Source organism: Canis lupus, chromosome 14, assembly GCF_048164855.1.
Source record: "Canis lupus baileyi chromosome 14, mCanLup2.hap1, whole genome shotgun sequence".
Taxonomy (NCBI): Eukaryota; Metazoa; Chordata; class Mammalia; order Carnivora; family Canidae; genus Canis; species Canis lupus.
This window is the reverse complement of record NC_132851.1, coordinates 60,954,242-60,976,964: the sequence shown is the minus strand read 5'-3', so window position 1 is coordinate 60,976,964 and position 22,723 is coordinate 60,954,242. Positions and strand designations below refer to the sequence as shown.

Below are 22,723 nucleotides of genomic sequence, written 5' to 3'. Positions count from 1 at the left end.
GGCAGGCTGAGGCTGAGGCTGAGGCTGAGCCCCACCCCCACCCCCACCCCTCCCCCTCCCCCACCCCGCAACGACGCCGCGGCTCCTCCAGCACCCCGGAGCGTCGCCTCCGCCCGGTCACCTTCCTCCGCACTAACCTTTCTCCTCCCGGCTGTCGGCCGCCATTGCTCCCCTCCTGTTTCCGCCGCTGCCGCCGCCGCCGCCGCCGCCGCCGCCTCGATGCGACTCGCGCGGGCGCCGCAGCCGCGGCAGCCGTGGCTCGGGCACGTCCGTCAGTCCGGCCGCTGGGCTGCGCGCTGCTCACTGGGCCTCCACGGCGCTCCCTTCTCACTCACCCTTTTCCTTCCTGCTCCTTCCCTTTCTCCCGTCTCTCCTTCCACCGCAACCCCTGGCGCCCTAGGCCCGGCCCTCTCGTTGGGGTTTGGGGACGGGAGGGGGCGAGGGGGAGGGAAGGGAAACAGATGGCGACGGCGGGCGGCGCTAAAATGGAGCCTGCTTCCTGCGCGAAACAATCCCGCTCCCGAAATGCCCTGCGCTGTTTACGCTTCGTTCCTCGCTGGAAGCGTCACAGTGCGGAGAGGGGCGGGGCGGCGGGGCGGCGGGGCGGCGGGCGGGCAGGGGCGCGTGGTGGCGTCATCACGTCGCTCAGCCTCCCGCAGCCCGGATGTCCGCCGCTGGAGGCTCCGTTTAGGGACTGGGTCGCCGGGGTTGTAGCTTGCCCGGCGGGGGGCCGCGCTGGGTGCGCCCGGGTGGCGCCGCTTCCTCCCCGGAAAGCCGACTGACGGACCTCCCTCGGGCAAAGGTGCTTCCGGCTGTGCCGCGCAGCTCGCGGCCCCGCTCGGAAACCGGAGGCGGGCGCAGTCCGGGCCGGTCCCTTGGCGGCCGCCTCTGCTCCGCTGCCCTAGGCCGAGCCGCGGGCAGCGCGGACGCCGCCGGCTCACCTGGCCCAGAAAAGCCCGCCTCGCTCGCTGTGCTTGAGGAGGTTAGTCCCGCTGTACTCTAGCAGCTGCGTAAGTCACGAAGTCCCAGGTTTGATCTAGACACTTAGCGAGGCGCGGGGCGGGGGGGCGCACGGTCGATGTAAACAGACTCTGGAGAAATTGAAACTCCACAAGTGACCAAAAGTCACCTAACTACACAATACGGTAAAATCTGGAAGGAGGGGGAAAAAATCTGCAAGGAAATCCTCATAAAGTTCATAGTCCAAAAAAAATTTTAAAAAAATTTTAAAAATAAAAATAAATAAAAAATAAAATAAATTAAAAAATAAAAAAATTAAAAATTAAAAAATTAACAATTAAAAATAAAAAATAAAAATAAATAAAATAAATTTTAAAATAATAAAAATAAAAAATATAAAAAAATAAAAAATAAAAAATAAAAAAATACTTAAAAAATAAAAATAAATAAAAAATAAAATAAATTTACAAATAAATAATAAAAATAAAAAATATAAAAATAAAATAAAAAATAAAAAATAAAAAAATGTAAAAAATAAAAAATAAAAATAAGTAAAAAATAAAAAATATAAAAATATTTAAAAAATAAAAATACAAATAAAAAATAAATATATGAAATATAAAAAATAAAAATATAAAAATAAAAAATAAAGATAAATAAATAAATAAAATAAATAAATAATAAAAAATAAAAATTAAAAATATAAAAATTAAAAAATTAAAAATTAAAAAATTAAAAAAATTAAAAAATAAAAATAAAAAATTTTAAAAAGTAAAAAAATACAAAAATATAAAAAATATCTTAAAAATTAAAAATTTAAAAAATAAAAAATGAGAAAATAAAAGATATAAAAATAAAAAATATAAAAAATTAATTTTAAATAAAAAATATAAAATATTAAAAATTAAGATATTAAAAATAAAAATATTAAAATATTAAAAGAAATAAAAAAATAAAAATAAATTTAAAAGTTCATTGTCCAAAAGATTGAAAATGTCCCTTAGTTTCACTGTCCCATAACTGAGTTCACAAGTGAAGGAAATTTTGAAGGGAAGCAAGGGTAACATTGTCACATAAAAACTAACAGCTTGTTCAAAGGAAGACAAGTAGTGTAGAGTGTCTTGGTTTTTTGCTGGCCTTTGTAACAAATTGAGGCCAAGCTCATGTCAGTGGGAGGAGCTCAAAGAGGGCCTGCGGGGGGGGGGGGGGGGGGGGAAGAGGAAGAAAAAAACAGGTAATGTAAAACCCAGCTGCTTATCAGACGCTTAGGAATGAAGGATAAACAACAGTATTTCTGCCCTTAAGGAATTCTCCAGTAAAATGTATGGAAGAAGCAAGATAACAGAAGATTGGTGTGTAATAGGAATAGCTGAAAATTGTGTGTGCTTACTGTGTGCCCAGGTACTGCTCTAAGTATTTGGCCTGTGCAATCTAATATCATCTTCCAAAAGCCCAATTCGATTATTTCTAGCTCTACGTTACATAAAGGGAAAGTGAGGAAATATGAAATTAAAGTGCTCAGGGTCACCAGGAGTGGTAACAAACATAATTCAAGTCCAGGCAATTTACCTCCGGCCCCCACCCAATTGATAGTAGTGCCTCAAGTAAACGCAGTGTTATGGGGACTCTCAGGGGCGTGTCACTCAGACTGGTGGAGGGTACAGAATAGAGTCAAGGAAAGCTTTCTGGGGAAGGGACAATTAAGCCTACCTGAGATCTGAAACACTATTATTAACCTAGGAAGAAAGGGTAGAGGTGGTGGGTAGAACGATGTTTTTCGGGAAAAAATGGTCCAAGGTGGCAGAGCTGCCCTGGTTGGATTCAGGTCGATATTCAATGGTTAGGTAAGAAAAGGCTGAATCAAGAAAAGCATTATATCATGTTCTACTCGCTTATTGATTCAGTCAGCGAGTGTTTTATTAAATTCCTGTTCCAGTCCCAAATATTGTTACAGACTCTAGGGTTTAAAGATTCATTTATTATATAGAATCTAATTTCTTCAAGGAGTTCAACTTTACATTCTAATTAAGGAGACAAGACATAAGTAAAAAAAAAATTAAAAAATCATGATGAACTCTATGAAAGACACAAGTAAGAGGCAATTATAGTGAGGCAGGGTTGGGGAGGCGAGCTTTTTATGTGGAAAAACTAGTAAAGGCCTTATTGAGGTGAAGTTGAGACTGATACCTAGTAACAGGTGAAGGAAAGAGTCTTCCAGGAAGAGAACAGCACATACAAAAGTTCTGAGGGAAAAAGAGGCCATGGTATGGTCAAGGATGTAAGGAGAATGCCAATGAAAGGGATCCCAAGGGCCTAATCAGGACCTCGCCTGAAACAAGAGCAGTACAAGATTTGAGCAGACAGAGTTTCAAGGTTGAGCCCACTGGAGGGCAGGAATGGAAAACACCTTGCACCTTCCAAAGATTAATGCCTATAAAATGTAAAACCAGTCATACATAAGTTCAAAGTCATCAGCACTCCTCAGAGGAAAACAATAAAATCTGGAGTCTCCGAAACATATGTTTCACAATACTCAACATTAAATCAGGCAAGACTAAAGAAAAAAGAATAAATAAATCAGGCAAGACTAGATTACATTACACACCTTGCAAATTGATGCCTGCTGATCTAAGACTTTCTTTGAACCAACACAGTGCTTGTGTGCTTTTGTTGACGTGTAATGCTTTTAATCACTTTTCAATAAGAATCATTCCTCTCAATTGCCTTTACCTGGCCAATATTACTGATTGAAGTGTCTATGTATCAAGTGTGCGTTTGCCCTGGAAAAGGTCTATAGAGTAAGGAAGACTCAATCCCAAGTCTTAAAGAATATCAACATAGGGAAGGCAAATATACAATGTGAATCAAAGACATCTGATCATACTGGAAAACTGATCAGAGAATGCTAGGATCCTGTCAAAATGACTCAGAAGAGCTGCTAACTGAAGTGGCTCCCACTAGCCAAATATGAGACACTTTGTTCCTCTGTAAAGATAAAATTGCATTGGATTATGTTTAAATCGATAAATTCTAAAATAGTTAAAAAGAAACAGGCCCCTCGGTCCTCTTTGGATGATGCTAACTAAGGAACAAATTATTTTAAAAACTTGTAAACAAAGAGAAATCATCATTAACCTTGTGTTTCCAGGTAGAACTGTATCTTGGGGTTACCAAGCAAATAGTTGATAAAGTTTCTCTATGAACGTATATGAGCTAATACATGGCCGGGGTGAAGCAATGATATAGCTAGGACTGCTATTTTATGGCTATTAATGAAATACAGATCAAGGCAATGATTATTAAAGGTTGCTAATTTATATATCAGAAAGACAATCAGATTTTATGTGCCCCTTGATGGAAATACATAACATTATCTATGAAATAATCTTGCCAAAAAACTAAACCAGGGAAAATTCTGTGCCATGGGGATATTTGGCAATTTTTGGAGAAATTTATGGTTGGCCCAACAGAAGAAATGCTAGTAGCTCATAATGGGTAAGAGCCAGGGATGCTGTTAAACACCCTATGATGCACAGAAGTCTAAAGCTATCCACATACACACCCCTACCCACTAACGAAGAACTATCTTACCCAAATGCCAATAGTGCTCATGCTGAAAAATCATGCTCTAGGGAATAGGAAAAGCACAGATGAATAAGTTAAGTAATCCATACAAATACCATTAGCAAAATCCAGACAATAGGAAATTCTACAGGAGTAAGTATTCTATACATTAAACATATGAGAGATGTAAAAACAATAAACCAATTATAGTACATCGATGTTATAGGTTGAATTGTGTCCCCCAAAAGAATATGTTGAAGACCTAAACTGAAGTACCTCAGAATGTAATCTTATGTGGATATAGGGTTTTTTCATATGTAACTCATTAAGGTGAGGTAAGAGTGAAGTAGGGTGTGCCCTTAACTCAGTATGACTGGTATTCTGACAAGAGGAAAAGAGACACAGTGATATACACAAAGAAACACGCACGTGACAACAGAGTTGGGTTGGGTGATAAAGCCAAGGAGCTCCAAGGATAACGTGCTAAAACCAGAAGCTAAGAGAGCCAAAGAAAGAGTCTCCCCTACAGGTTTCAGAAGGAGCGTGACCCTGTCTACATTTTGATTTCAGACTTCTAGCCTCCAGAACTGTGAGAATAAATTTCTGTTGTTTTAAGTCACCCTGTTTCAGGCATTTTTTTTTTTTTTAGCAGCTCTATGAAACTAATACCTTGGACCTTATTTAGACGCTGATTTGAATACATGAGTACACACACAAACACATATTCATACTCACATATACCTATCACAAACTTCAAAAACTGAGTGAATTAATTTTAAAAACTTGTTGTTGATTTTTTTTTAGTTGTAGTAAGTTATGTTTTAAAAAGAATTCTTATAATTTCATGACACCCACTAAAATATTTGCAGATGGTAAGATACAGAATCCAAGATTTGCTTCAAAAGAAGCGATATAAGAACAGAAGTTATAAGGTGGTTAGCTATGAAACAAGCATGCTTATGAGTTGAAAATGGGTGATAGTGCATACATAGAGACACATACTCTCCTCTCTACTTTCTTAAAAATATATTTGAAGTTTTCTTTAATAATCTTAAAGAACAAGAGAAACAGCCAAAAAAAATTGAGATGATATCAAAATACCATTTGATAATCCATGATTATGTTATCAGAGCTAAGCAGTAACTGAAAATATCTTCTCTCATGCATCCTAAAGATGAGATCTTTTTATAAAATAACACAATCAAGAAGTTAGAGAGGGAATGTCCTGAACCATGGGAGATAGGTTTATAAAGATTTAAAGAGGGACGCCTGAGTGGCTCAGTGGTCGAGGGTCTGCCTTCGGCTCAGGGCGTGATCCTGGGGTCCAGGAATTGGCTCAGGACACAATCGAGGATCAAGGCTCACATCAGGCTCCCTGCGAGGAGCCTGCTTCTCCCTCTGCCTGTGTCTCTGCCTCTCTCTGTGTGTCTCTCATGAATAAATAAATAAATAAATAAATAAATAAATAAATAAATAAATAAAATCTTAAAAAAAAAAGATTTAAAGATACCTTGATGGGAATCAATAAGCATATTTCAATATGTATTCTGCACCATCTTCTGGAATCAGACTGAATTCAAGTCTGGTTCCTAGTAACACTAGGTCCTTTCTGGTTAACAAATTGCTTGAAACTCTTCCAGAACTGCCAAAGAATGAGGAAGGATCACATTTACCAAACCACAGTAAATATTGCTGAACAATTGAATGTAATGTAGCAGAGTGCTTGGTGTAGCGTGTTCTGGCTTGCACAATTCAGCATAGTATATAGTCTTAAAATAACATTTGACTGGCACGTTTACTTAGAACTTTAACTTTTCTTTCACGTATATTATCTCATTTAAACCGCATGCTCAGCGGATGGAGTTATTTATAACAACAAACTTTTAAGTTGAAAAAGTCAATAAAAATATGAATACTAATTAAATATTGCACAGCATTCTTACATTTGAAATTATATTAGTCTTCTGATTTGAAACCAGGTACCTGAACCTTTTCTTCTGCATCTAGATATCAACATCAAGTTTCTTTTAGTGTTCTTTTTGTGTGTGTACCACAGAAGACTGCCTTGCCTCCTTTAACGAAAATTATATTGGTTTAATTCTTGAAATAGGAAACAGATTTTCAAAATATAGTATTAAAAATAACCAGGGTTTTGCACAGCATTTAAAAAATAATTACTCCTAGGGTATTTAAAGATTCTGGGCTTCTAAAATTGTTCTGTTTCTCAATAATATCAGTAGCTGGCATTTACTCAGTACTGACTGTGCAACTCAGCTACAAATGCTGGCTATATTCTTCCTCACTTAATCTGGATTCCATAGCACTACACTAGGCTAGAATGAGAAAATTCAGGGTGAAGTTACCAGAATCCAGATAGGATAACTGTATAGTATTGACTGCTAGGAATTGGGGCCATGGATAGAGGGACAGAGCCAACCTCTGGTAAACTTACAGGGAGGGAGTCATGAAAATCAACAGGTAACCCTTACTTTCCTCCTACTTAACCCTGAATATAGGTGTCCTTGCTCCAATGTCATTCTCAGTCTTCTGTTTGTTTGTTGGGGCTGTAATGGGAATCCAGGCTGGCAGAGCTGGAGCGAGTTAGGGAGCAGGATTCAGGGAGCTCTACAAAACCAGTAAACCAGTAGCAAGTGCTGTGAAAGGCACAAGCCAAAAAGTAAAATGGATTTGAGGTACTAAGAGCCTCTCGTGACCTGCTTGGGCTAGCCCAGTGAAGAAGGAAACCGACAAACTCATGTTCCACAGAATTAAATCTGTGAAGCAGAGAAGACCTGAGTTTGAGACCAGCTCAGTCCTCCAGCTCTGGGGTTGTGCAGGTCTGGGAAATCTAAGAAATGTGCCTAATGGTGCTCTACTTCCAGTTCTAAAAAAAGAAAAGAAAGAAAAAAAAGAAAAGAAAGAAAAGAAAAAAAAGAAAAAAGAAGAAAAGAAAGAAAGAAAAAGAAAAGAAAGAAAAAGAAAGAAAGAAGAAAGAAAGAAAAAAGAAAGAAAGAAGAAAAGAAAAGAAAGAAAAGAAAAGAAAAGAAAAGAAACTCCTTTTGTTCCCTTCTTCCTCTTTGAATGGGTACAAATTTAGTTCTCTTTAGTACTGGAAGACATTCCTCCTACCCTTTCTCCCTCTTGGCCAAAGAAAGCACCCAGACAGACCTGGTCTCCCAGGTATTAGGGACAGTTGGATCACTGCTTGGATTCTGTTTCAAAGTAGGACAGTAAAGGCATTGCATGCATGATTTACCCTCTCCTCCCCCATCCTATTCCCATGTCAGGCCTCTCTGGTTATTACAGAGTTTCATTGAGCCCAGCTGCAGCTGTCTGGTGATCTGGACATTGTCCTCTGGATAGCCATATGATACATTGGGGGCTGAAGCCTGTTTTTCTACTCTGCTCAACACGATGTCATCATAGGAAACTGGGAAGAGAATGTGGTCTCTCTTGTGTCCCACTCTACCTCTCACTCACTCTTGTATATTCCCCATCTGTGTCTCTTGTTCAAAGGAAAGGAAGAGGCAATAAGGAAGAAGACTTTGTATTACTTATCCATTTCTAAATAAACATTTGTTACTCTTAAAAACAAACAAACAAAAAACAGGGAAAAGATAGCATCTTTAATATATGGTGCTAGATATCTACATGCCAAAGAATGAAACTGGGCATCTATCTTATACCATACACAAAAATCAGCTCAAAATGGAATAAAGACTTGAATATAAGACCCGAACCATAAAACTCCTAAAGGAAAACATAGGGGTAAGTTCCTTGACATTTGTCATGACAATGACTCTTTGGATTTGGCAACAAAAACAAAAACAAGTGGGTCGGCTTGGTGGTTCAATGGTTGAGCCTCTGCCTTTGGCTCGCTCAGGGCATGATCCCAGGATCCGGGAATCGATTCCACCTCTGGCTCCCTGCGAGGAGCCTGCTTCTCTCTCTGCCTATGTCTCTGCCTCTCTTTCTGTATCTCTCATGAATAAATAAATAAAATCTTTAAAAAAAAAAAAAGTGAAACTACATCAAACTAAAAAAGCTTCTGTATTGTAAAGGAAACTATCAACAAAATGAAAAAGTAACTTATGGAATGGGAAAATAATATATCTGATCAGGAGTTAACATTCAAAATGTATAAAAAAAAAAAAAAAACTCCTACAACGCAAGAGCAGAAAAAAAAAGACCAAAAAAAAAAAAAAAAAAAACCCGTCCAATTAAAAATAGGTAGAGGAACTATTTTTTTTTCAAAAGAAGATGCACAAAAGAAGATGCACATAGCCATCAGGTATATGAAAATGTGTGCGACATCACTGATCATCAGAAAAGCAAGTCAAAACCACAATGAGGTATCTCACCTCATACCTTTAGAATGACTATTATCAAAAAAGAAAGAAAGAACAAGTATTCAGTAGATATGGAGAAAAGGGAACCCTTGTGCAATGTTGGTGGGAATGCAAACTGGTACAGCCACCATTGAAAACAGTATGAAGGGGCAGCCTGGGTGGCTCAGCGGTTTAGCGCCACCTGCGGCTCAGGGCGTGATCCTGGAGACCTGGGATCGAGTCCCAAGTCAGGCTCCCTGCATGGAGCCTGCTTCTCTGCTTGTGTCTCTGTCTCTCTGTCTCTGTCTCTGTCTCTCATGAATAAATAAGTAAAATCTTTAGAAAAAAGAAAACAGTATGAAGGTTCCTCAAAAAATTAAGATAATATTACCATATGATCCAGCAAGTCCACTTCTAGTTATTTATCTGAAGAAAATGAAAACATTATCTTGAAAAGATATCTGCACCTCCATGTTCATTGTAGCATTATTTGTAATAGCCAAGATGGAAAAGCAACCAAAGTGCCCATGGATTAATGAATGGATAAAGAAAATATTGGTGTGTGTGTGTGTGTGTGTGTGTGTACAATAGAATATTATTCAGCTATAAAAAAAAGAAGAAGAAGAAGAAAATCCTGCCTTTTACAACATGGTTGGACCTTTGGGACATTATGCTAATTAAAGTAAAATAAGTCAGACAGAGATAGACAAATACTATATGACATCATTTATATGTGGAACCACATTTATATGTGTGAACCACAGGCCCCTAGGTGGCTCAGTCAGTTAAGTGTCTGACTCTTGATCTTAGCTCAGGTCTTGATCTCAGGGTCATGAATTCAAGCCCCACAATGGGTTCCACACTAGAAATGGGACCTACTTAAAAATATAGAAAATAAAATTAAATAAATATAAGTAAAATTTAAAATAAAATAAAATAAAAAATTTTAAAGCTGAATTTATAATTATAGTTATATAATATACAGTTTATAATCAACCAGATTGATGGTTGTCAAAAGCAAGGAGTAGGAAGGTAGGCAAAATAAGGATAGGTGGTCAAAAGGTACAAACTTCCAGTTGGAAGATAAAAAAGTCCTGGGAGTGCAATATATATCATGGTGACTATATTTAATAATAGTGTATCGCATTTTTCAAAATTGCTGAGAGAGTAAAGCTTAAAAGTACTCATCACAAGGACAAAATTTGTAACTATGTGTGGTAATGGATTTTAACTAAATGTCCTGTGGTAATTATTTCACGATATATACATATATCAAATCATTATGTTGTACACCTAAAACTAATACAGTATTATATGTCAATTATAGCTCAATTTTTTAAAAAAAGTAAAATCAGCAGAAACAGAAACAGATAAGCCAGAGGCCATGAATAAAAAAAAAAAAAAAAATCCACAGGGTCAAGAGCAGAAGACTAAAATGCTGTTTATGGCATAAAGAGCAGCCAAAGTAAAAAAACAATCAACACCAACTCCCCATAATGATGACTTGATTCTGGGAGAAGGAAATAAGAAAGATATTTGCTAGAGATGAGATTAAGTCAGCAAAATCTGTGAAACAATCAGAGCTATTTCTTGTATCTTAAATTATATTCCAGTTGTTTTATGTGGCATTTGCCTAAAAGGCTGTGCATTGGTACCCTCCATGCTCTGTATAAGGAATCAAACATGCTTCCTAACTGTGACATTTTCTTTCCACTTTTCTTTTATTGACCGTAATTTTATTTGCTTACATTTTTAATGATTTTATTTATTTATTCATGAGAGACAGAGAGAGAGAGAGAGAGGCAGAGACACAGGCAGAGGGAGAAGCAGGCTCCATGCAGGGAACCTGACGTGGGACTCGATCCCAGAACTCCAGGACCACGCCCCGAGTGGAAGGCAGGCCCTAAACCATTGAGCCACCCAGACGTCCCTATTGACCTTAATTTTTAATCAATGTTAAGTATGTATACCTTGTATAAAGGAAAACTAGTATTTTGTGTGTGTGTGTGTGAGAGAGAGAGAGAGATATCCCTCAGTTTGCCTCAAGTGACCACAGCATGCTCTGTAGTCCCATTACACTTGCTGTTCTCTTTGTGGCTACTTGTGTACATGACTATCCAAACACATAGTGAGCAGTAATTTATCCTCCTGGTGAGCAGTAATTTATCCTTAAAACCACCATCTTAGTTTTTGAACCAAAATTGGGATATATATACTTGGAGTACCAGAATAGTACAATTCTTTATAAAGTGTTTATGAAAATAAATGGTAAACAATTTTTAAAATTTTTTGAAAATTTGGGATCCCTGGGTGGCGCAGCGGTTTGGCGCCTGCCTTTGGCCCAGGGCGCGATCCTGGAGATCCGGGATCGAATCCCACATCAGGCTCCCGGTGCATGGAGCCTGCTTCTCCCTCTGCCTGTGTCTCTGCCTCTCTCTCTCTCACTGTGTGCCTATCATGAATAAAAATAAAAAATAAAAAAATTAAAAAAAAAAGATTTTAAAATTTTTTGAAAATTTTAGAAATGTATGATCCGGGTAGCTCGGGTGGCTTAGCAGTTTAGCGCCGCCTTCGGCCCAGGGCGTGATCCCAGAGACTCAGGATCAAGTCCTATGCTGGGCTCCCTGCATGGAGCCTGCTTCTCCCTCTGCCTGTGTCTCTGCCTCTCTCTCTCTCTCTCTGTCTCTCATGAATAAATAAATAAAATCTTAAAAAAAAAAAAAAAAAAGAAATGTATGATCCTTGAGGTACTTGGGTGGCTCAGTTAAGTGTCTGCTTGATTCAGGTCATGATCTCAGGGTCCTGGGATAGAGCTCCACATGGGTCTCCCTGCTTAGCAGGGAGTCTGCCTCCCCCTCTCCATCTACCTCTCCCACCACTCATGCTCTCTCTCTCTTTCTCTTTCTCAAATAAGTAGATAAAATATTAAAAAAAAAAAAAAGGGGGGGGGACTCCTGGGTGACTCAGCGGTTGAGCATCTGCCTTTGGCTCAGGACGTGATCCTAGGATCCAGAATGGAGTCCCACATCGAGCTCCCTGCATGCAGCCTGCTTCTCCCTCTGCCTCTCTGTGTGTGTGTGTGTGTGTGTATCTCATGAATAAATAAATAAATAAATAAATAAATAAATAAATAAATAAATAGATAAAATCTTTTAAAAAAATGTATGATCCTTACCCTATCTGTAGTTTTATCCTCCCGTAGTACTAAACAAGGAGCTGTGCAGCCATTATTTGTTGAATGCAGACATGAAAATGAACTCAAAATGCTTTTTTTTTTCCAGTAAATGTTTGAGATTCTAACTTGGAAATCTAAATTGAGTACAGGCCCATTATACCGAGGCAATGCGTAGTACAAGGGTGAGGGTATTATACATGTGTGTTGGGAGAGTTAGGGAAACTAGAGATGAAGCAACTGATACATGGACAATAATGTCCTAAGATAACAGTTCAAAATTTACTGAGTAATGATTAGCTGCCAAGCACTATAAAAAGTGTTTTATGTGCACTGTCATTTAACCCTTATTTTATAGATTGCTAGATAGAAGTTCATGGCTAGTATATTGCAGAACTAGAGTCTGAACTTGCCTTTTCTGATTCCAAGGTCTGTCTATCCTCTATCCTTTACTGCCACTGGTATTAGAAAAATATAATCCAATCATTTGAAGAATGAATTCTACTATAAAGAGTATATTTGGATGTGGTGCCTTTAAAACATCACAATCAATTAGATTCAAATCATGCTAACCAGGGTACATACTCAGTTTTCTTGTAACTTGGTTAGAATATCAAAAATCAGGAGCACCTGGGTGGCTCAGTTATTTAAACAGCTGCGTTGGCTCAGGTCATAATCTCAGGGTCCTGGAATTGAGCCCAACATGGGGCTCCCTGCTCAGAGGGGAACCTCCTACTCCCTCTCCTCCCCACATGTACTCTCTTTCTCACTATCTCTCTAATAAATGAATAAGATCTTAAAAGCTATATCAAAAATCATAAAAGAAACTACTGTATTAGAATCAATTGTGTTACAGCCAGTTTAAAGGAATTTATCATCTAGTGTAGTAGAAGTAGTAAATAGTAAAGGGTAATTGGACTCCTTTAACTGGTGGTGAGCTGGTAAATATTTAAAAACCAGCTCTCCAGAAAAAAAAAGTCTTCTCTGTAGTGTTTGCCCATTTCTGTGGTATAAATACTCCCACCATGACCTATTTCAAGCTACAAATGTGACATCACATCACTCAATAAAGTTGAGAAGTATGCAGTAGCATACGTATATATTATTTCCACTCTGCAGATGCAATAGATGTAAATATAGATCACCTCAAGAACATAGACAATACTAAAATTTAGTTGAAAAAATTGGGAAGTGATCAGTCTTGAAATTTGTTACTTTTGTTTTAAATATAATGCACTTAACTATCGCTTTATATAAATCTAATTTTTAATAATCCGTGTGTTTAACAACCAGCTTCCAGGGGCGCCTGGGTGGCTCAGTGGTTGGGCGTTTGCCTTCAGCCCAGGGCATGATCCTGGAGTCCTGGGATCGAGTCCCACATTGGGCTCCCTGCATGGAGCCTGCTTCTCCCTGTGCCTGTGTCTCTGCCTCTCTCTCTGTGTCTCTCGTGAGTAAATAAATAAAATCTTAAAAAAAAAAAAAAAACCACACCCAACAACCAGCTTCCAGAATTTCTGAAAATCTAACAATTGACACTTGTAGGGCATTATGACCAGCTCTACAACTGTGCTTAACTGCTCCTCAGATACACAGCTATTGGTAGACACTTTTGTATAATGGCAGAGTTATCTTATGGCCACAGCTTAGGAAGGTGAAGTAGGAATAGGAATAAGTTCCAAGTCACTTCCCCCAGAATTTAGAATTCAGGAATCAGACTGGGAATCATTTTCTCTGTGTGGCTAAAGCTGAAAGTAACACATGAATATTGAAGGCTAATAATTTTTTACCATAATGTGGACTGAACAGCAGATAAGATGAAAACATGATGGTCCAAAACCTTTGGGATGGAACAATGGCAGTCATAAGGGGAAAGTGTATACAGGCCCACCTCAAGAAGCAAGAAAAATTTCAAATATGCAATCTAACTGTGGAGGCCGAGAAAAATTAAGGCCATCCCACCTCAAGTTTAGCATTAGCACAAGTACAGCCATCTTAGGCCTGTGAATAAGAGCTGAACTTTGGGGTGGGCGGGGGGACTACAGAATGTCCTCAATGTACTCGGCAGAGAATCCCAAATCAGAATGACAACAGAGCCCAAGCCCAGGCAGAAAGTCCCATATTAGAATGAGAACAGAGCTCAATGCCCTTAAGCCCCATATCAGAATGTAAACGGAACTTGAGAAATTCCTCCCCCCCCTTCTGAAAAATCCCCTAGACCAGCCTATAAAAAACCCAGCTGTAACCCACTTCGGGGTCCAAGTCCTTGCTCCGCTGTGTCGGTAAACTTGGACCCAAGCTCGAGCTTGCAAATAAACCTTCATTCACTTGCATCGGTGTCAGCTCCTTGGTGGTTTCTCGGATTCTCAATATTAGGCACAACACTAACCTTACACCTAAAGAAGCTAGAAAAAGAACAACAAAAGCCTAAAGCCAGCAGAAGAAGGAAAATAATGAAGATTAGAACACAAATAAATGATATGGAAACAACAACAACAAAAAAGAACAACACAAAAACTATTCATTAGAACAGTAGAGCAGATCAATGAAACCAGGAGCTGGTTCTTTGAAGAAATTAATAAAATCGATAAACCCCTCCTAGACTTATCCAAAAGAAAGGAGAAAGGACCCAAATAAATAAAATCACAATGAAAGAGGAGAGATCATAACCAACATCACAGAAATACAAACAAAGAGAATATTGTGAAAAATTATATGCTAAGAAATTGGGCAATTGGGAAGGAATGGGTAAGTTCCTAAAAACATATAAACTACCAAAACTGAAACAGGAAGAAATAGAAAACTTGAACGGACCAATAACCAGCAAAGAAATTGTATCACAATTAATTGTATACAATTTATGTATAATTTTTAATTGTATCAAAATTAAATATTTCCCAATAAATAAAAGTCCGGGGCCAGATGGCTTCATAGGGGAATTCTACCAAGCATTAAAAAAGAGTCAATTAAGGATCCCTGGGTGGCTGGGGGGTTGAGCGTCTGCCTTCGGCCCAAGGCTTGATCCCGGGATCCTGAGATCCAGTCCCTGGATCAAGTCCCACATCAGGCTCCCTGCATGGAGCCTGCTTCTCCCTCTGCCTGTGTCTCTGCCCTCCTCTCTCTCTCTCTCTCTCATGAATAGATAAATAAAAAAATTTTTTTAAATCACATTGTTGTAAGGATCCTTGAGCTCAGGATGGTCAAGAAAGAACTCTTGAGACATTTTACGTGGCAACTTAATATATTTAAGTAGCACAAGGACCAGACTGATGTGTAGAAAAGGCTGCGCTTTGCCTGTCGGAAGCTGGTGGTTATATACTTAGTGTTCAAGGGGGAGGGCCGGTGCAGGGACTATTAGATCATAAATGTTTGCTTCAAATTTTCTTTCTTTCTTTTTTTAAAGATTTTATTTATTCATTCATGAGAAACACAGAGAGGAGAGAGAGGCAGAGACCCAGGCAGAGGAGAAGCAGGCTCCATGCAGGGAGCCCAACCTGGGATTCTATCCTGAGTCTCTAGTAACAGGCCCTGGACTGAAGGCGGTGCTAAACCGCTGAGCCACCCAGGCTGCCCTGCTTCAAATTTCTACTTGTAAAATTACTTTTGCAAGAGTTTTCTGCAAGAAATTCAGCTGGGTATTAACTATCAGTAAGATGTACTGTCATGAGACCCTTTAAGAATGTAGCAGCCAGCACGTATTTGATCCTTATCGGAATTATGCAGGCTCTGAGTCAGCTTTCTGGGCTAAAGGTGAACATTTTTTTTTTCTTTTTGCTTCTATTGCTCACAACATTGTCAAAATTAAGATTTAATGATATACGACTACATTTCTAATTTCTTTTACTGGCTCAATTTACTTCCCACTGATTTATAACTTATCGATCATTACTTATGCCAAAAACTATCTTCTTAAAGGGCCTCTATGTCTTTAAGAACAAGCATTCAAATTCACGGAATAAGTTCGAGTTCAACCTGGTTGTAAGAAAAATTACATACGATTTTTTAACTCTTAAGAACTAAAAAGACTTCCCGTCTGCTGTTAACCTTAAAATGCTGTTCTACCCAGTTTCCCTCAAAAGCGTTTTTTAGGAGTAATGCAGTTAATCATCTAGCCTGTCCTTCAATATTCAAACAAATTTGGCTCAAATTCACATAAATGGCATAAATCCTGCATATCTCCTGCTTCCAATTGTTCAGCTAATTCTTGGGAAGAGATGGAAGGTTGGAGGATGGCTTCCATTTGGTGTTTTTTTTTCCTTCTGAACAGTTAATCTACTGGTCTTCCGCTTGTCCCCATTCTTTATAAGAGGGTAAGGGAATAGGACAGAAATGTTTTTCCCTCTCAAATAAATTACATTATCCCTACCTGTATCAAATTAATCAACCAATGAGGCCATTGGATTGAGGTGGCTCTAAACATCCTGCTGACCCAGGTAAGCAAACCAAACCCTAAGCTTGTAAATGCCTCAATGTTACTACATCAAAAGGTAAAGACAAACAACAGCTAACTAGGCTTTAAGCTATAGCCAATCACTAATTTCCTTACTGTGATGAGCACTGGGGATTACGTACAACTGATGAGATATTGAAAAGTACATGTGGAACTAATGATCTACTATATGTTGACTAATTGAATTAAAGTGAAAAAATAATCTCCTTACCTTACTTCAGCTTTTTCTTTATAAAAGTCTCTTTGCAGCTCTTGTGGGTGGAACACCCTAACTATTTCTGGTTTGGCACCACCCAATTTGAATTGATTTTTGCTCAGCTAAACTCAAAATTTTTAATATGCCTCAATTTATCTTTTTAACAGCACATAGGAGAAGCACAGTCCATTTTAGTTTTAAATACATTTTCTTTTTTAAAAATATTTTATGTATTTGAGAGAAAGAGAGCAGGAAAGGGACTAGGAGGGGGAGGGATGATGAGGGAGGAGGGGAAGAGGGACAAGCAGACTCCCTGCTGACTGGGGAGCCAGACCTCCGCTGGATCCCAGGACCCTGAGATCATGACCTGAGCCAACATCAGACATTAACCAACTGAGCCACCCAGGTGTCCCAAGTTTTAAATATGTTTTCTACCTCCATTCTATGAGATGACACAGTCATCATATTTTTATTTGAAAAACTTATAAACCTGAGACCACACCAATATGATCTGTATATGTTTATAGACACTTTTAGAATAAAGACTATGCAATGCAGATAAAAGGTAGTCAGTCATTCAGAGGAAGGACTACAAGACAGTTCTTTTTTATTTTTTATTTTTTTTTAAGATTTTATATATTTGTTTATGAGAGACACAGAGAGATAGGCAGAGACATCGGCAGGAGGGAGAAGCAGGCTCCCTGTGGGGAGTCCCATGCAGGACTTGATCCCTGGGATCATGACCTGAGTCAAAGGCAGAGGCTCAACCGCTGAGCCACCCAGGCATCCCACAATGTGATTTTTAAATTGATGTGTCATATTCCATCATACAAGATGAGTTATTGGACATGGTGTTCACTTGCAGACTGTCATACCTAATTTAAGCAAAATTTTAATATTGGGTGTTAGATGGCTTAAACTCTTTGGAATGGCAGGAACTAAGTGAACTTGTGATTACTTCCACTTGCCTGCTAATTCCCTGTTCTGGAGGCAGCACTGCCTCTGGGAAGTCATCAAATCACAAAGCGGTGACCAGCAGAACCATGCGAGCTCCCATGGGTTTGCAGCACCATAAATAGCCACTGCCATGAGTCCTGCCTCCATGGACCTGGTGTCCAAACCTACCCAGGACCCTAACAGTGAAGCCATGTGGGAAATGCAGTTTTTGCCTTCCAACCTCAAAGGCACAGGACTATCAGAGGTATTAGAAGTAGACTAATATGGAAAGTGGAGCATTGAATCATAATTTATTTAACCATTCTTTGAATTTTGACTTTAGATTGATACATATTTTCCCTCTGATAAATAATTAAATTCCTATAAGTGAAATCTCTGAGCCAAACAATATGAATTCTGTTCAAGTTTTTTATAATTGTTGCAAAATTGCCCTGTTGGAAACTTATACCAGTTTATACTCTTTATATCTGTCTTTGTTCCATATTGTCAATCATGATAAATGCATTTGTACTTTTCTTTCTTCTTTTTTTTTTTTTTAAAGATTTACTTATTTATTTGAGAGAGAGAGAGAGAGAGAGCCTTAAGGGTAGGGTCAGGGGGAGGGGCAAAGGGTAAGGGAGATACTCTCAAGCTGACTCCCTGCTAAGCTTGGAGCCTGGGGGCTTAGCTGATTTAGCCATCCAGGTGCCCTGCATTTGTACTTTAAAAAAGGAAAATGACACAGGACACCTGGGTGGTTCAGTTGGTTCAGCATCTGACACTTGATTTTTGGTCAGGTCATGATCTCAGGGTCAGGAGATTGAGCCCCTCTAAGGCTCTGCACTGAATATGGAGCCTGCTTGACATTCTCTCTCTCCCTTGCTCTGCCCCCATCCCCTACCCTCGCATTCTCTCTCTCTCTCTCAAAAAAAAAAAAAAAAAAATCGTTTAAAAACTAAGAATTTCAGGGGCATCTGGCTGGCTCAGTACATGGAGCATGTGACTCTTGATCTTGAGGTCATGAGTTGGAGCCCCACATTTAGGGTAGAGTTTACTTAAAACACACACACACACACACAAAATAACAACAAAAAAACCTTAAGAATTTCTTTTGCTAGTGAGTTTGAACATTTTAATTCTTACATAGGTGAATTACAGTCAAGTCTTCACCCATTACCCCAATATTTCTCAACAATGCCTTTATTCATTATCTCAAATGATAAGAAATGTAACGTTTGTTTTGTTCATCCATGCACACGTATCGCTAGTTAAATAAGTGACTTAAAATCTAGTGGCCTCTTACTATAGCTTGTACTGATAGACAGACAATCCTTTGTATGTCTTTCAAATAAATATTTAAGGAAAAGTTCTTCTTCTACTGTCCTAAAATTAAACTTAGGTAAGCCTGTAGGCTTTAACTTAAAATAAGGTTATATAACTTGATTATGATTCAGCCACTTCAATTTTGGTGCAAATGCTAGACTTGAATTGTATTGGAATATCTATCAGTATAGTTTTATGAGGTCTGTGGGTTACTTGTGAATGGGTCCAGCCTCTGAATGTCTTGCCACTCGCAGTAAGAGCTCTGGAGGGAAAGAAGCTCTATAAGAAAGAGTTCTTTGATTCAGGGGGGTCTGAAAGGCCCAAACAGACAGCTGTCATTCCATCTGCTGGAATCTGCTAAGGGAATCACTATCCTTTCCTGATTAATGTGGCTGGATGAATTCTGGGGAACCCTTAGATTTTCAGGACAACAGTTGATACATCTTTTTCTTCTACCAGGTGGCAAGTTCAGCATCTAGACTGAAATGTTAAGAGAGATTGATGGATAGATGGACCGACTGATTGATTACTTGCTATTACTGGAGGCAACAATTCTTCCTTTTCTTCCCAAACAAATATAGAGAGACTTAGAGGAGGAATTAAAAAGAAGCCTTGTTTTATTCATACTTAATGAGTTAGAGGGGAAAGAACTCTTCTAATTTTACCTTTGAAACCAGAATATTAACCTTTTGCTAGATTAAGGCAAGGCTTCAAACATATGCAGTACCCTAAAAAGCTATCTTTAAAGGCTGACTGGTTATGAGACTGTACACCGTCATCACTCTCCATCTAGTGGCAAGATAGGCTAATTGAAAGCAAGTTCCTAGGAAGAAATATTCTGACCCTTGAATATTAGACCCAAATATTTTAAAAGAGAACAGTAAGGACTGTAGTGTCAAATAAAGCTCATCACTGTTTTGTTAAATTTTGATATAAAAACTCTATGTAAAATAATCCATGGGACACCTGAGTGGCTCAGTGGTTGAGTGTCTGCCTCCGGCTCAAGGTGCGATCCTGGAGTCCTGGGATCAGGTCCTGCATCAGGCTCCCTGCATGGAGCCTGCTTCTCCTCCCTCTGCCTAAGTCTCTACCTCTCTCTGTTTCTCGTGAATAAAGAAATAAAATCTTCAAAAATAAATAAAATAATCCATGATTATAATTTGATATTATGTCAGGTCATCTAATTTGGAAAGAAAAAGAATATCCTTGCTGGATGATAAACAATATTCATAATTGCAGATTTTTCTTGAAAGTATTTTAACTTTTAACATCTTAAACATTTTGTAATATTTTTTGTTTAAAGATTTTATTTATTTATTTATTCATGAGAGATACAGGGAGAAGCAGAGACACAGGCAGAGGCAGAAGAAGCAGGCTCCCTGCGGGAGCCCTATGCGGAACTTGATCCCAGGACTCCAGGATCATGCTTTGAGCCGAAGGTAGACACTCAACCACTGAGTCACCCAGGCATCCTAATATTTTGTAATCTTAAAAATCATATTGTTCATGATAAAATGTGAATGATCTCTTAATTGTTACAGGGAGAAGATTTCAAAAATATGTCACCAACCAATTTAGAACAGATCAGCATCAGAACTGGGTCATTGCCAGCAATTGCACTGCTGGGGATTTACCCCAAAGATACAGATGCAATGAAACGCCGGGACACTTGCACCCCGATGTTTCTAGCAGCAATGGCCACAATAGCCAAACTGTGGAAGGAGCCTCGGTGTCCATCAAAAGATGAATGATAAAGAAGATGTGGTCGATGTATGCAATGGAATATTCCTCAGCCATTAGAAACGACAAATACCCACCATTTGCTTCGACGTGGATGGAACTGGAGGGTATTATGCTGAATGAAGTAAGTCAATCAGAGAAGGACAAACATTATATAGTCTCATTCATTTGGGGAATATAAAAAATAATGAAAGGGAATAAAGGGGAAAGGAGAAAAAATAAGTGGGAAATATCAGAAAGGGAGACAGAACATGAAAGACTCCTAACTCTGGGAAACTAACTAGGGGTGGTGGAAGGGGAGGTGGGCAGGGTTGGGGGTGACTGGGTGACGGGCACTGAGGTGGGCACTTGACGGGATGAGCACTGGGTGTTATTCTGTATGTTGACAAATTGAACACCAATAAAAATAAATTTATTTAAAAAAAGGAACTGGGTCATTGGGCAGAGAATTTTGGTATAAAAACTTTGCATTATAGAGATATTAATCAGGATTATGATGATACATATAACTAGCAAAGAGAGATGATCGTCCCAAGTTAGGCTGTCATTCAGCATTGCACCGGTATCAGATAGTTACACAGGCATCTATCTGTTCCAGTATGTTCAACATTCTATTAAGATTAGTTGTTGGGATCCCTGGGTGGCGGAGCGGTTTGGCGCCTGCCTTTGGCCCAGGGCGCGATCCTGGAGACCCAGGATCGAATCCCACATCGGGCTCCCGGTGCATGGAGCCTGCTTCTCCCTCTGCCTGTGTCTCTGCCTCTCTTTCTCTCTGTAACTATCATAAATAAATAAAAATTAAAAAAAAAAAAGATTAGTTGTTGTCCATGCTATCTAGTTATTAAATCATTTAGATATTACTCCAAACTGCAGACTGGAGCCAAGCCTGGTAGATCTCAGCAGAGCCACAACTTTCAGCAGACCAGTCTGCACGCCCATGTTGTCATTGAGTTGTGCAGTTGTTTATTATGCAGCAAATAACATTCATTTGTCATGCATTCTTTTATTCATCGCTCATTTGATATATATTGAGCATCTAAGTGCTAGGCATTGCTATACAAATCCAGAGCTGGTTTTTCTTTTAAAAGATTAATTAGATAACTTTGTGACAAAACCAACCAGGAAAGGAAAGAAGATGCAAACAAATAACAGCATCCATAAAGTTTGCATTCTACTGTCAAAACAGAAGATACAAAAATAAACAGGAAAACCCAAATGACTAATAAGCAACTGAAGAGCTATTTACCCTTAGTATTAATCATAAAAATGCAAATTAGAACACTAATTAGAAAGTTTGATTATAAAATAAATAAATAAATAAATAAAATAAAGTTTGATATATTAAGTCATGGTGAGGATGTTGGGAAATAAGGAACTTCTCTCTCTTTTTTTTAAAAAAATACCTCATTTATTCATGAGAGACACAGAGAAGCAGAGACATAGGCAGAGGGAGAAGCAGGCTCCCCATGGGGAGCCTGATGTGGTGATGTGGGACTTGATCCCAGGATCCTAGGATCATGCCCTGGGCCAAAGGCAGATGCTCAACCACTGAGCCACCCAAGCACCCAATAAGGAACTTCTCACACAGCTTTAGGGACAGTAAACTGGTGCAATCATTCCAGAGAGCAATCTGGAAGTACTTGGTAAATTAACTACACTTATACATTCTATATGATGTAGCAATTATACCCCAGGTCTCTTACAACTGTCACTAGTAATAGTTTTTATAGCACTGTTTGAGGTAATAGAAATGGAGGAAGCCTAGATGTCTATCAGAAGAGGAATGGGAAGTAAAATGAGAAATAGACATAAGATAATTAAGAAATATGCAGCACTCAGAATTAATGTTCTATGTTGGGATGCCTGGGTGGTTCAGTGGTTGAGTATCTGCCTTTGCCTCAGATCATGATCCCAGGGTCCAGGATAGAATTCCACATCAGGCTCTCTGAAGGAAGCCTGCTTCTCCCTCTGCCTATGTCTCTGCCTCTCTGTGTGTCTCTCATGAATAAGTAAACAAAATATTTTTTAAAAAATAATTAATGTTCTCTGTTAATATA

At 39.1% G+C, this 22,723-nt stretch overlaps 2 protein-coding genes across 2 annotated transcripts in view; one reads left to right on the top strand and one right to left on the bottom strand.

The window, feature by feature from the left end:
- Positions 1 to 461, bottom strand: part of YTHDC1 (YTH N6-methyladenosine RNA binding protein C1) — a 39,445-nt gene extending 38,984 nt beyond the window's left edge. Inside the window, exon 1 of the mRNA XM_072775253.1 lies at positions 336 to 461. The gene's annotated coding sequence lies outside the window, so the exon portion shown is untranslated. The remainder of the gene's footprint in view (positions 1 to 335) is intronic.
- LOC140603563 (uncharacterized) lies at positions 462 to 21,077 on the top strand. The gene is made up of 3 exons (XM_072773932.1): positions 462 to 640; positions 715 to 982; positions 20,468 to 21,077. Exons 1-3 carry the CDS (start codon positions 462 to 464, stop codon positions 20,675 to 20,677), a joined length of 657 nt encoding a protein of 218 aa, XP_072630033.1. The 3' UTR covers positions 20,678 to 21,077.
- The last annotated feature ends 1,646 nt before the right edge of the window (positions 21,078 to 22,723 follow it).

Coding starts and splice junctions, on each gene's coding strand:
- LOC140603563 (XM_072773932.1), top strand. CDS start 462: ATGGCGACGGCGGGCGGCGCTAAAATGGAGCCTGCTTCCTGCGCGAAA. Junction 641..714: donor GCGCGTGGTGGCGTCATCAC/GTCGCTCAGCCT, acceptor CCGGGGTTGTAG/CTTGCCCGGCGGGGGGCCGC. Junction 983..20,467: donor CGCTCGCTGTGCTTGAGGAG/GTTAGTCCCGCT, acceptor TAATTGTTACAG/GGAGAAGATTTCAAAAATAT.